This window comes from Schistocerca cancellata, chromosome 4 (assembly GCF_023864275.1).
Source record: "Schistocerca cancellata isolate TAMUIC-IGC-003103 chromosome 4, iqSchCanc2.1, whole genome shotgun sequence".
Taxonomy (NCBI): Eukaryota; Metazoa; Arthropoda; class Insecta; order Orthoptera; family Acrididae; genus Schistocerca; species Schistocerca cancellata.
Genome location: NC_064629.1, coordinates 579,925,446 through 579,938,331, shown reverse-complemented (window position 1 = coordinate 579,938,331; position 12,886 = coordinate 579,925,446). Strand labels below are relative to the sequence as shown.

Genomic DNA, 12,886 nt, shown 5'->3' with positions numbered 1-12,886 from the left:
ACAAAGACATATACTGTAGGCTTGCCTTGCATCTTCCTTATTCTTGTGATTAATTTTAGGTTTAAAATTTGCTCTGGGCACGGTCTGTTTGTTCTGAAACCAGCTTGGAAATCTGAGATTTTGGGTTCTGGCAGTTGTGCTCTTTCAAGAATACTAGCTGATAATATCTCGTATGTGACAGGGAGTAGAGAAATTACTCTGTAATTATTCATATCATGTTTGTCCCCTTTTTTATTAAGGCACACTTCCAATCTTCTGGGATGTCTTCGGTGACTCATATATTTTGAATAATTATTACTAGCTCCTTTCTTGAATTAGGCAGTAGACTTTGCGAAATTCGACTACAATTCCATCCTACCCAAGGGCTTTGTTATTTTTTAGTTTCTTTATGTGTCTGATACTTTCTTCTTCTGTTGATAGTGTTGAATCTTTTTGTTGCGGGTCTTTGGTGTTGGATATTGGGAGGGTTTCTATTGGTTCTGGACAGTTTAGTAGTTTTTCAAAATATTCGGCTAGTACTTCACAATTTTCTTCATCACTTAGTGCTAAATTCCCATCTGGTTTTCGGAAGCAAACGTTTTGAGGGTTATACCCTTTAATTTTGTTATGTGATATTATTATTATTATTATTATTATTATTATTATTATTATTATTATAATTATATGCCGTTGCACATTAAATACTTTAGACAAGGGAATCTTAAGACCACCATTGTTTTCTTTGACTTCAGTTCTGAAGTTTGAAGTGTATTATGATTAGGTGCATAAATGTCTATACCTGTGGCAAATTGAAAATAGAATGAAGGAAACTGTGGAACTTTTTTGAACAGTGGAGATTATGTCAGTTTGTTTATTAAATGTACTTTCCACCTACTTTACAAAATAAATTTATTGCTGTTTATTCATCTCACGTTTTACACATACTATCTTCTGATGCTGTGGAAATAGAAAAAGATAACAAACAGTTATAGTTAATCAATAAAAGCATGAGTCAACTGATTGAAATGTTCTAGCTGCCTGTAATGCATGAACCAAAACATGTACTGAATGACCAAAAATAAATGTATTGTGTGATACAGATGAAAAGTATATTTAAATATACGTAATGACCACTGACTAGTAGAAGGAATGTATTTCCTTAATTAATAGTCAGTTGGTTTTAGTTTGGTTGATTTACTGTTTAATGGAAGTGCAAACTACTACATCTATTCAAGTTTATTTTATTTTACCTGTGGCTAATAATGCTGAAAGGTAAGAAAAATAATAGCGGAGGTAAATATCTGTGTGTATGTCACATATAGAAATGTGAAGGAAGGCATTAAGCACCTAGTTATGAAATCATCTTTAAAGTGCACAGCATATGACAGTATTTTGGGAGGCCTTGTACCATTGAGGCTGTAGCATGTATGTCTTTCACAGCTGACATTGCACTATTTTATTTATTTATTTTTTTTTATGGGATCCTTTACCACCCTGGACGTGATAGTTATCTCTTCCAGTCTAATTTTCATTTGTTTGGCAAATTGGAAGGAGTGATCCTTTAATAAGCAAAAGATGTACGGGAGGCTGCAATCGTATTGTCTGGTCTAAACCACAATCAGGCTAGTCAGCCAGTATAGAGAATGGTGGTCCATCACAGTGATGACTGGATTGTCAAATAAATATGGCTGGAGCTCATTGATGGCCCAACCAACTGCAAGGCACTCTTTCTTGGTTGTCAAGTAGTTTGTCTCAGACTTTGAAATAACTCTGGATGCACTGGAATTGCACATATCCCAAAACTGTCAGTGCCAATTTAATGTTCTGTCTCAGCATTCACATTATACAGTGGTAGGACTGGAGAAGGTGTCAGTGCCTCCTTAAGGACAAGAAAAGATCATTCTTGCACCTCATTTCAGGAAAATTTGATGTCTCGGTGCAGTAATTCTATCAAGGGATGCACCTTGTTACAGAAGTCTTTTATGAATTCCCAGTAGTACAAGCACATACGAAGAAGACTTCTCATATCACAAATGTGCCAAGGAGCTGGAAAATCTGTTACTGCTGTTATTTTTGCTTGATTGAGGTTGACTCTATTGTCAGTCACTAACTGCCCCAAGATTTTTGTTTCATGGGTGGTGAAGAAGCACTTTCCCAGATTCAGTCTCCACAATACTAGAGAGGCTGCGCCCGTGGGCTGCTCAGAGGATGCGACAGCCGGATGAGCACGCCAGCAGCTAAGCCCTGCTCATGGTCACTGTGCCTAGTGCCAGCGGCTGAGAGCGCCAGCGGCTGAGTCCCGCTCGAGGTCACACTGCTCCTAGCAGCAGCGTACATAAGTGAATGAATATTTTTTGTTTGGAAAAAAAAAAAAATCTAACGGGATATAAGTAAAGGAGATTAGGAATTTTTACTGTCTACAATACAATATACAGTCACCAGCAATGTTTATTTTACAAATGTTGTTCCCTACTTTGGCCCGTATAAACAGATACTCATCTGCATTTAGTTTCTTCTTTCTTCTTGTAGACAGATTAAACCGCTTGTCTGGCACCAATGTACCATAGGGGAACCTTAGCCAGTAGTCCTGTACTCTCCGCTATACTCCATGTCTTTCAAGCCAAAATGTTTGCATCAGGGAAAGCTTCAAGGCCACCATAATCAGTATGATTGCCCCATACAACAGCAAAGGTCAGCCATGTACTTGCCTTCAAACACAGCAGAAACATCACACGTGAACTGCAGTCTAAGTCCACGAAAGACATTTGGACCACCAGGTCCCACTCAAGGTCACATTGCGCCTAGCGCCAGTGTACATAAGTGAATGAATATTTTTTGTTTGTTTGTTTCTTTGCTTTTTTAAATAATATGATGGGAGATAATGAATTTTTATTGTCTATAATACAACATCGCAGAGCAATAGCACGCACGGCCTCAAGTAATACCAGACAGGCCCCACCCGCGGGCCGCTCCGAGGGCACGACAGCCGGCTGAGCACACCAGCGGCTAAGTCCCGCTCGAGATCACAAGAGCCAAGGTCAGCCCTGTACTGCCTCGAAACACAGCAGAAACATCACACGTGAACTGCAATCTAAGTCCATGAAAGACATAAGCTGCTATTTATTGAATTGACCAACAAGGTCAATGTCTATTGCCTTCAGTGATGTATACACAGGAACATTGCACCGCCAACGGCAACAATAACCATGTCGCAAAGGCACTGCAGTGGTACGTGGAGGAGTAAGTGATAAATGTCACACTTCCGGCCTTCCGGGAATCGCCTGCACCGCAGCACGGAGCGTCATTCCCTCTGCGAACGTTGAGGAGTGTGGAAGCTCTGCTCTGGGAGTTCACTGGTTGTTGACTTGGAACGTTCACTTGTGTTAAGGTAGCACTGCAATGCCTTTGCGACGTGGTTATCATTGTTCTTAGCGGCGCAGTGTTCCTGTTTATAAGTCGCTGAAGGCAATAGACATTGACCTTGCTGGTCAATTCAGTAATTAGCAGCTTATTGGTGGTCCAAATGTCTTTCGTGGAATTAGATTGCATTTCATGTGTGATGTTTCTGCTGTGTTTGGAGGCAGTACATGGATGACCTTGGCTGTTGTATGGGGCAATCATGCTGACTACGGTGGCCTTGAAGTTTTCCCTGACGCAAACATTTTGGCTTGGAAGACATGGAGTATAGTAAAGAGTACAGGACTACTGGCTAAGGTCCCCTATGGTACATTGGTGCCAAACAAGCCGTTTAATCTGTCTACGTGAAGAAAGAGTACCTGTTATATGGGACAACAATTGTAAAATAAAGATTGCTAGTGACTGTATGTTGTATTATAGATAATAAAAAATCCTTATCTTCTTTCCTTGCTAGTAACCTGACAGCATGTACATTGTTGAGAAATAATTTGCTCCCTTCTAGCAGTCAGGGTGTCCTCCCTGTGGCAATGGATAGACATCTTTCTTTGTGATTTTGTTCAGTCATCGGTAGTTGAAGCAGAAACACCATGTGCCTCCTCCTCCTGTACAAGGACCACAGGAATAGACCAGTGACACACTAAAGGTTGGATGATGCCATATTGCAACATCTTCCCGACTTCATTCTTAATTATCTATTGTTCAGCCTGTGACATGCTTATGAGTGCTGACTGATTGGTGGATGGTATGTTGACATGATATTTGCTGTTTGGTCTGTCTTTTCTCCTCTCTGGATTTGAAAGTGTCCAAAAATTGAAGCAGAATGGTTATTACATGCCACCTGCCGATTCTGTTCCTCATTCTGGCAAGATCCTATTGGCAGTTTGATACTAACTTCCTCCCTCGCATTTTCGGTAGTGATGACAAAGTATGGTTCTTCATCAACGACATGAAGCTGCCTTTCCTGGACTGATTTGGCTGTCCCTACACACATACCTTTAGGAATGAGTTGTGGCTACTCATGATAATTTTTGATCCAATGTTCCTGAGCACTTGCAATACTTATGATTGTCACTGTCATGCATATTATTTTTGGAGGCTGAATTGCTTTTTGCAACCACTAAAGCTTCACAGTTTAATTGAGCATATCAATTGACAACTGGAATTGATGAAGGTGGGATAACAAACGTGGTCAGTGTCAAATAATCATCTAGAGAAATTCTTTTTGTGTATTCTAGTAGGAATATTTTTGTCAATCTAGAGCTATGATCTTCCGCTCTCTATGAGTGCTTGTGATGTCTGCAAGAAGTCCAGTCTGAGAATAACATTGTGATTACAATCTGTTAAAATGAAGTTTGGAGGGCTGTGTTCTTTCATTGATAGTTATTCCTGAAATACATGTTCTTGTTGGCTGGACATGTTTCCCATTTACAACTTCCAGCACAATTAGTTTCGTATCAGGGAACGTAGTCTTCTTTAGCTGATGACGATAAGTGTGCAACATTACAGTAAATCAATCTCTCAAGTCAGCAAGTGCCTAGACAGGTTGGCCATCAGTGATGACGTCAGTGAGATTTCCTGACATCTTGGTGACTACCCATGGAGGATATGCATCTGTGGCAGCCTCGCCTAGTTTTCATGAAATCGACAGTTAGGCAAATGGCAGGTAGCACTGCATGCCAAAAATGTCATGGAGAGTGTCCTCGTCATGGGTGCACTGATGGATTTTATCCCACAGGTTGAGAGTGAATAAAATTGTTGTGATGGTTGACTTCTGGCAGTATAGTAGTCATGAAAAACTTGCCTTAATTTTCTGCGTTACTGTACGATTTGTTTAGGGCATCTGCAGTGTTGTCCTCTGTGTGTTCTTCTGCAGGAAATTGCACTTGGCACAGGAGTTGGTTGTACCTGTGTTGGTTGGTTGCTTGGTTGTCATTCGATGGCTGCAGCATAAGTCCGAATTGGCAGAATTTGTTCATCCTGACAATTTCGGTTGGTAGTGGAGATTGGTGCTGAAGACCAGTACCCCCCTTCTTCAACTTTCTCCGTTACCTCCTGATGTATTGGGTCAAGATTCATGCCTACTACCTTTTGTGTACTTGATCCGATATTTCTGGCTACCATATACTGTTGTATCTCTTCTCTTACCATCTGGCATATGAGAGAGGTGAGCTCATGGTGGTCTTCCACAACTGCTATCTACAGTCACAACAACCAGCAGTTGGTCCCACCTCTTTTTGTCCAACTCTCTTTCTGCTGCCTTTCCTTGATTTGCCGGCACAACTTGAGGAATACTTCTGTTGTCCTGACATCCTTTACGACAAGAGCTTGGAACTTGTCTTCTGCGACTCTTTTCACAAAGTGCGAGATTTTGTCGGTTTCTATCGTGTTACAATTCATGGTGTGGCACAGGGCCAAAACATTCTGTATGTCTGACTATGTCATTTCTCTATGGCATTGTGTCGTGTTCTTTGATTATTGACTTTCTGTTGATTGTAACCAAACATTTTCTTCAGTTCAGTCTAGAATGTATGCCATCTATTGAGCTGTTCTTCATTGTTCTCGAGCCATTGCTGGGCTGTGCCATCCAAGTAAAAGTACGCATTTGCCACACACATCATGTCATTCCAACCATTGTATTTGGTAACTTACTTGAATCCTTTCAGCCACTTCATCAGGTCCTGACCAGCAGCTACAGAAAACACTGACGCATGCCTGATGTGCACGTGGCTTGCTGCTGCTTTGGAATCCATCAGTCTCCTGAATATACAGCTCTTAAGAATAATTTACTGCTTTTATTCTGGTTCCTGTAGATGTAGGCAATGGCTTTTACATTGCCTAATTGGAACCATGGTAATGCAGGTGTTTTGAAATACTAGGCGTGTCTCCACCAAACCATGTCATGTCTAAATGACAATCAAGTTCAAATCTGAAGGCAGGGTCATCAGGGAAGTTCAACACTGAAAGCAAATTTATTTCTGACAAGAACATGAAGCGAGAACAGACTTGATAAATAATTGCTGGTGATTAGCTTTGAACTGGCAAACTTCAGCGTGCCTTCCACCGATGCCAATCACTACGCCACACTGCACACACCACAGCTTGCAGTAATATCGACAAGAATTTCTTGACAGACACATCTTTCAATCATTTAACGTAAACATTTGTTGCCAAGTAGCTTTCTTGATTGGTGCTTTTGTTATATCTAAACCATGAATTGTTGAATATGCTCTTCACAGTGAGAGCCTATAAAAATATATTACTGTTCATATCATTGGTAGTTGCCATAATGTAATGTATAATTTCTGTACTAAGCACCACTTAGTAATCTGTGTAACAAATTTCACTACTTCAGTTCTGTTTAGATCACATGAAAGGACATAATCATAAGAAACCAAAGTAAAAAATAGCAATTTCATATTTATGTATAATAATATTTCTTTCTTTGTCCAGGAGTTCCTCATATCTGTCTTGCAACATGGAAAGGATTTCAAAGAGTACCATCGAAATAATGTAGCAAAAATAGCAAGACTTAACAAAGCTGTCCTAAATTACCATGCTAATGCTGAACGGGAACAAAAGAAAGAGCAAGAACGCATTGAGAAGGAACGCATGCGTCGCTTAATGGCTGAAGATGAGGAAGGATATCGGTAATTTCTGTGATCTAATTAGTCTAATGTCTGTGTATAATAAGGTTCTGTGAGCTTTATTGTAGAGATTATTGAATAATTATAATACATTATTTAAGTAAAACAAACTGCTTTTCTCCATTGTAATGCATGTTCAATCTAATCACTTACAATGTTTGCAGGAAACTAATTGACCAAAAAAAGGATAAACGATTAGCATTCTTGCTGTCACAGACAGATGAATACATTGGAAATTTAACTGAAATGGTTAAACAACATAAAATAGAGCAGAAACGGAAACAGCAAGAAATGAAACAGAAGAAGGTAAGTCATAATATGCTTAGAATTATTGGGCGTAGTAAAGGCATCTGTTGAAATTGTCCTTCCACTCACTAATATTATTGTTGTGATCATCATCATCATCATCATCATTATCATTATTATTTTATAAAGAACAGTAAAAAATTATCAACACTTTCATCATAAAACGCCTCTCAGATTCTCACATTGCCTTTTACACTTGTAGTTAGTATCACTGTAGTCATGTATGCACCATTCAACACAGACACTTCAATTGCATTCTGTCAGTGACAGCGTAAACATGTCCACTCTGCTAGTAATTTGCACCATTGAGGAATCACAAGCAGTGACTCAATTTCTTTTGTTGAAAGTGGTGAAAGGGGCTAAAATTAGTAGATTTTGAACTCAATATATGGAAAGTGCAGCGTCACATAAAAGTGTTCATTTGTGGATCAAAATGTTTGAAATTGATTGGACAAATGTGTCACATGCAGTGGGTATGGGACATCTCTTGATGTCCACCACAATCCGAAAGATTCAGCGAACTCAAGAGCTACTGTTGATATGGTAGTGTCTACTTTGGACGTAATTCATAGTTCTACCTATCAAAACATCCATGACAAACTTGGCTTTCATAAATTTTCTGTGTGTTGACTACCAAGACAGCCATTTGTGTTGACACCTGCCAGCACTTACTTGACCATTTCATCAGGGAAGGATAGCCACCAGAGATGAAATGTGGGCTCTCCACTATGAGCCACAATCAAAATGGAAGATTATGGAGTGGAAATGCCCAGTATGCCAAAGGAAAGGAAAAGAAAGTTCAAGAATCTGTAAACTGTGTGAAATTTTTTGGAATGTAGCTGGGCCTGTACTAAGAGTATGTGGCAAGTGGAACAACCATCAACAAGGGGTCTTTCAATGCATTGTTGGAAAACAAGCTAAAGCTAGTAATTATCAGCAGATGATGAGATTTGTTGTCAAAGAAAATGTTGCCATTGCCTGCACAAATATATTTTAGAATGAAAGTTATAGATAATTTTTGACAGTGACTTGCATTTTAATTGTTTTAATGATTTATTTGATTCCTGTCACATGTAAAAGACAGGCACACAAGCAGCTATTGCAGTTACTGTGCTACAGTCGTTGAAACAAGTCTTGGATACTGACAGATCAGCAGTGTCATTTTGTGATCTAGTGGCAGTATGGAGCCTGCTATTGGGAGATGGCACAGGAATAGAGAGCAGGAATTATGTTGCTATACTACAAAACAAAATGCATAGAAGTTGTGTAGCAGTGAGTCTTGTGTATCAAACACCTGCTGTTGTTTTCCTTGGCTGCATCTAGGAGTTATTTTGTGGTTTATTTGATGTGTAGTGGTCTTAGTGTTTATTCAAGAAGGTCTAGGGCAATGAGTAGTGGAAGGCTAACAAGTGACGTGAAGTGGAGGAAGAAAAGTATGCATCACTATAAGGCCACGAATTTGTATTCTCATTGAGGGAGTACTTTGAAGAAAAGAAGCAGAATGTTGAACCCTTATTTTCTGTTGCTCATTTATTGAAACTACTTTGAAAATAATCAAAAACACTGTATTAGGAGTAGGAAAAAAGCATAAAAAATATATTGTGATTAGACTGGCACAACAAATAAATGGACACCAGGAACAATTTGCAGCCAAGGAGGAAGAAAATAACAACTATGGATGAACTCCAGAAAGCTGTCAATTATCGTCATATATATTGTTGGAGAAAGGAGCATCCAATAATTCTGAAATTTTGTGTTTTGCCTTATCATCTGGTTAACGGCAGTAAATTTTTGTACGGTACAACACTGAAAGACCTAGTGTTCAGTTACATAGTTGTCAATGGACAAAAAATATTAGTCGTAATGGTACTTATTGTTACATCCTGATGCAGATTTCTACAGTGGTAGTTGATGGTGTGAATTCAACAATATTGTGAGACTGAATGAAACTTCAGTCAGTGCCAGTCATTCATGCTGTAAAGTATGAAGTGACAGAACCTCTGATAGGACAATGTATGTCGAAGAAGGAGGCTGAATAATTGTGTTGCATAAGGTTTTTTTAATAAGAAAGTAATTAGCGTCAGGTAAATAGTGTAATTTTCTAGAAGGGATTCAAAATTTCCCTTGTGATGAATTGTGTAAGGTCTTTATAGTCATTGTTGGGATAATTCCCCATATCATTTTGTTGTTAAGCAAGGAAAGATGAAAACTTTTATTCAAGGAAATGAGATGTCAATCTCAAAGGAAATACTGCTCAAAACTGTAGCATAAAATAAATCATTACACCAAGCCGTCAGTGAAACTGAGAAAAGATACAGGCATAATATTGATTGGTTACCTCCCTGTCATTGTCTTTTTGGTATGATTGAAGATGTTTGGATGAAAATGAACTGCAGAAACTGCTTGTGAAACTTGTGCCTTGTGTCACTACTGAGATATTGACAGAAACTGTGAACAGCAGAGCAGGTGTTGACAGCGAGGCAACCAAGAACAGAAGCGTTGTAGAGGCAAGTGTCTGTTGAAATATTAATTATGCATTCAGTATACATGAGTGATAGTTTGAGCAGTGGAGAAGAAAGTTGGTCATTTTTTAAATGCAACTGGAATGGAGTTTTCCTACTACTGTAAATGCAAGACAGCTGTGACTATAAAGGAGAAAGTGCATGATAAACAGAGCAGACATGTGAGAGTATTCCATGAGATTATAACCATTAACATACTGACTGATATTAAATATAATATAACAAATCAGGGAACAGTCTCTCTCTCTCTCTCTCTCTCTCTCTCTCTCTCTCTCTGTGTGTGTGTGTGTGTGTGTGTGTGTGTGTGTGTGTGTGTTTTCTAGCTCTGACAAAGATACTACTTCCTCTTTTATGTGCTTGTCTGGTGCGTCCTCAATTTAGTGAGTAGTGAGTAGTGTGACCTATTCAGTTATATATTGTATAAAACATCCTGCCGTTCCCATTAGTGCATATAACTAATAACTATTAGATATGAAACTTTCGGCAGATTAAAAATCTGTGCCAGACTGTTACTCGAACTTCGGACCTTTACATTTCATGGGCAGATGCTCTACTGACTGAGCTATCAAAGCACAACTCACAATCTGCCCTTGCAGCTTCACTTTTGTTAGTACCTCATCCCCTACCTTCTGAACTTGGGAACTGGTAGGTACTTCAGCACAGTAGATAGTGAACTCCTTGTAGCAGTTTTACAAGTTTAGCTGTTAGTAATCACTACTGTAAATTTTCTTTACACATGCACTTTCTGAGTGTTCTTGTTTCTGCTTCTCATGTAGTTGAGGAAGTGCTGTCTGAATGGCATACACCATATCTGGAAACATTGCTGTTTGGCTCCATGATTGTTTCAATACCAGTTGTTTGTCTCTCGGACAGTAGCTCAATTCAACAATCAGAAAATCAGCAGACAATGTCAGCATTGAATAAGTTTAAAAAAATCTGAAAACCACAGTCTACTAAGAAGTAGAGAGTCTGGATTTTCCATTGTTATACACTCCTGGAAATTGAAATAAGAACACCGTGAATTCATTGTCCCAGGAAGGGGAAACTTTATTGACACATTCCTGGGGTCAGATACATCACATGATCACACTGACAGAACCACAGGCACATAGACACAGGCAACAGAGGATGCACAATGTCGGCACTAGTACAGTGTATATCCACCTTTCGCAGCAATGCAGGCTGCTATTCTCCCATGGAGACGATCGTAGAGGTGCTGGATGTAGTCCTGTGGAACGGCTTGCCATGCCATTTCCACCTGGCGCCTCAGTTGGACCAGCGTTCGTGCTGGACGTGCAGACCGCGTGAGACGACGCTTCATCCAGTCCCAAACATGCTCAATGGGGGACAGATCCGGAGATCTTGCTGGCCAGGGTAGTTGACTTACACCTTCTAGAGCACGTTGGGTGGCACGGGATACATGCGGACGTGCATTGTCCTGTTGGAACAGCAAGTTCCCTTGCCGGTCTAGGAATGGTAGAACGATGGGTTCGATGACGGTTTGGATGTACCGTGCACTATTCAGTGTCTCCTCGACGATCACCAGTGGTGTACGGCCAGTGTAGGAGATCGCTCCCCACACCATGATGCCGGGTGTTGGCCCTGTGTGCCTCGGTCGTATGCAGTCCTGATTGTGGCGCTCACCTGCACGGCGCCAAACACGCATACGACCATCATTGGCACCAAGGCAGAAGCGACTCTCATCGCTGAAGACGACACGTCACCATTCGTCCCTCCATTCACGCCTGTCGCGACACCACTGGAGGCGGGCTGCACGATGTTGGGGCGTGAGCGGAAGACGGCCTAACGGTGTGCGGGACCGTAGCCCAGCTTCATGGAGACGGTTGCGAATGGTCCTCGCCGATACCCCAGGAGCAACAGTGTCCCTAATTTGCTGGGAAGTGGCGGTGCGGTCCCCTACGGCACTGCGTAGGATCCTACAGTCTTGGCGTGCATCCGTGCGTCGCTGCGGTCCGGTCCCAGGTCGACGGGCATGTGCACCTTCCGCCGACCACTGGCGACAACATCGATGTACTGTGGAGACCTCACGCCCCACGTGTTGAGCAATTCGGCGGTACGTCCACCCGGCCTCCCGCATGCCCACTATACGCCCTCGCTCAAAGTCCGTCAACTGCATATACGGTTCACGTCCACGCTGTCGCGGCATGCTACCAGTGTTAAAGACTGCGATGGAGCTCCGTATGCCACGGCAAACTGGCTGACACTGACGGCGGCGGTGCACAAATGCTGCGCAGCTAGCGCCATTCGACGGCCAACACCGCGGTTCCTGGTGTGTCCGCTGTGCCGTGCGTGTGATCATTGCTTGTACAGCCCTCTCGCAGTGTCCGGAGCAAGTATGGTGGGTCTGACACACCGGTGTCAATGTGTTCTTTTTTCCATTTCCAGGAGTGTATTAATTGATTCATATGAGTAAGAATACGATAACAATAATAAAATTAACACTCAGATTTAAGGCCCTAGAAAGTGAAAAAACTGCGTACATAAATCAGAGAAATGAAAATATAACTATCATTCTGTTGGTATTACTAAAGGCATAAAATGAAACAAAATGCCAGAGCCAGCTAGACTAACGATGGCAAATTCAACAGAATTAAGAATGCTTGATGACAGAAGTGCATCAGAATTTACTGGGAATTGTGAAGGGGGGCGGGGGAACTCCTTAGGAATATTTACTACATGTCAGAAAGTGTAATGAAACAACACTAAGACAGAAAACTAAAAGAAACTGAAACATGAAGAGAGTGAAAAAAGCACATGTTTAGCACATTGTTCAGGGAGTCAGGTATCACCATTACAATCAATCAGGAGACAGTAGTGGGACTGTCTGAAGAACTATTCTGAAACATTTCTTTTTTCATCTAATGAAATATAAGTATAGGAAGAAGCAGAGAAAATCATTCAACATGTACACACCAGGATATGGTGGAATAATGATAAAAAGAAACAGAGGTATGAAAGCAAAAGTACTCCAATGACCTCAATATCGATAGGACATTA

The 12,886-nt window shown here is 40.8% G+C and overlaps 1 protein-coding gene across 3 annotated transcripts in view; it reads left to right on the top strand.

The window, feature by feature from the left end:
* LOC126184368 (ATP-dependent helicase brm) overlaps positions 1-12,886 on the top strand; it is a 437,613-nt gene that overhangs the window by 193,978 nt on the left and 230,749 nt on the right. For all 3 annotated transcript variants that reach the window (XM_049926751.1, XM_049926752.1, XM_049926750.1), the window contains 2 exons: positions 6,847-7,043; positions 7,205-7,346. In XM_049926751.1, the coding sequence (XP_049782708.1) occupies positions 6,847-7,043; positions 7,205-7,346 (339 nt within the window). The remainder of the gene's footprint in view (positions 1-6,846; positions 7,044-7,204; positions 7,347-12,886) is intronic.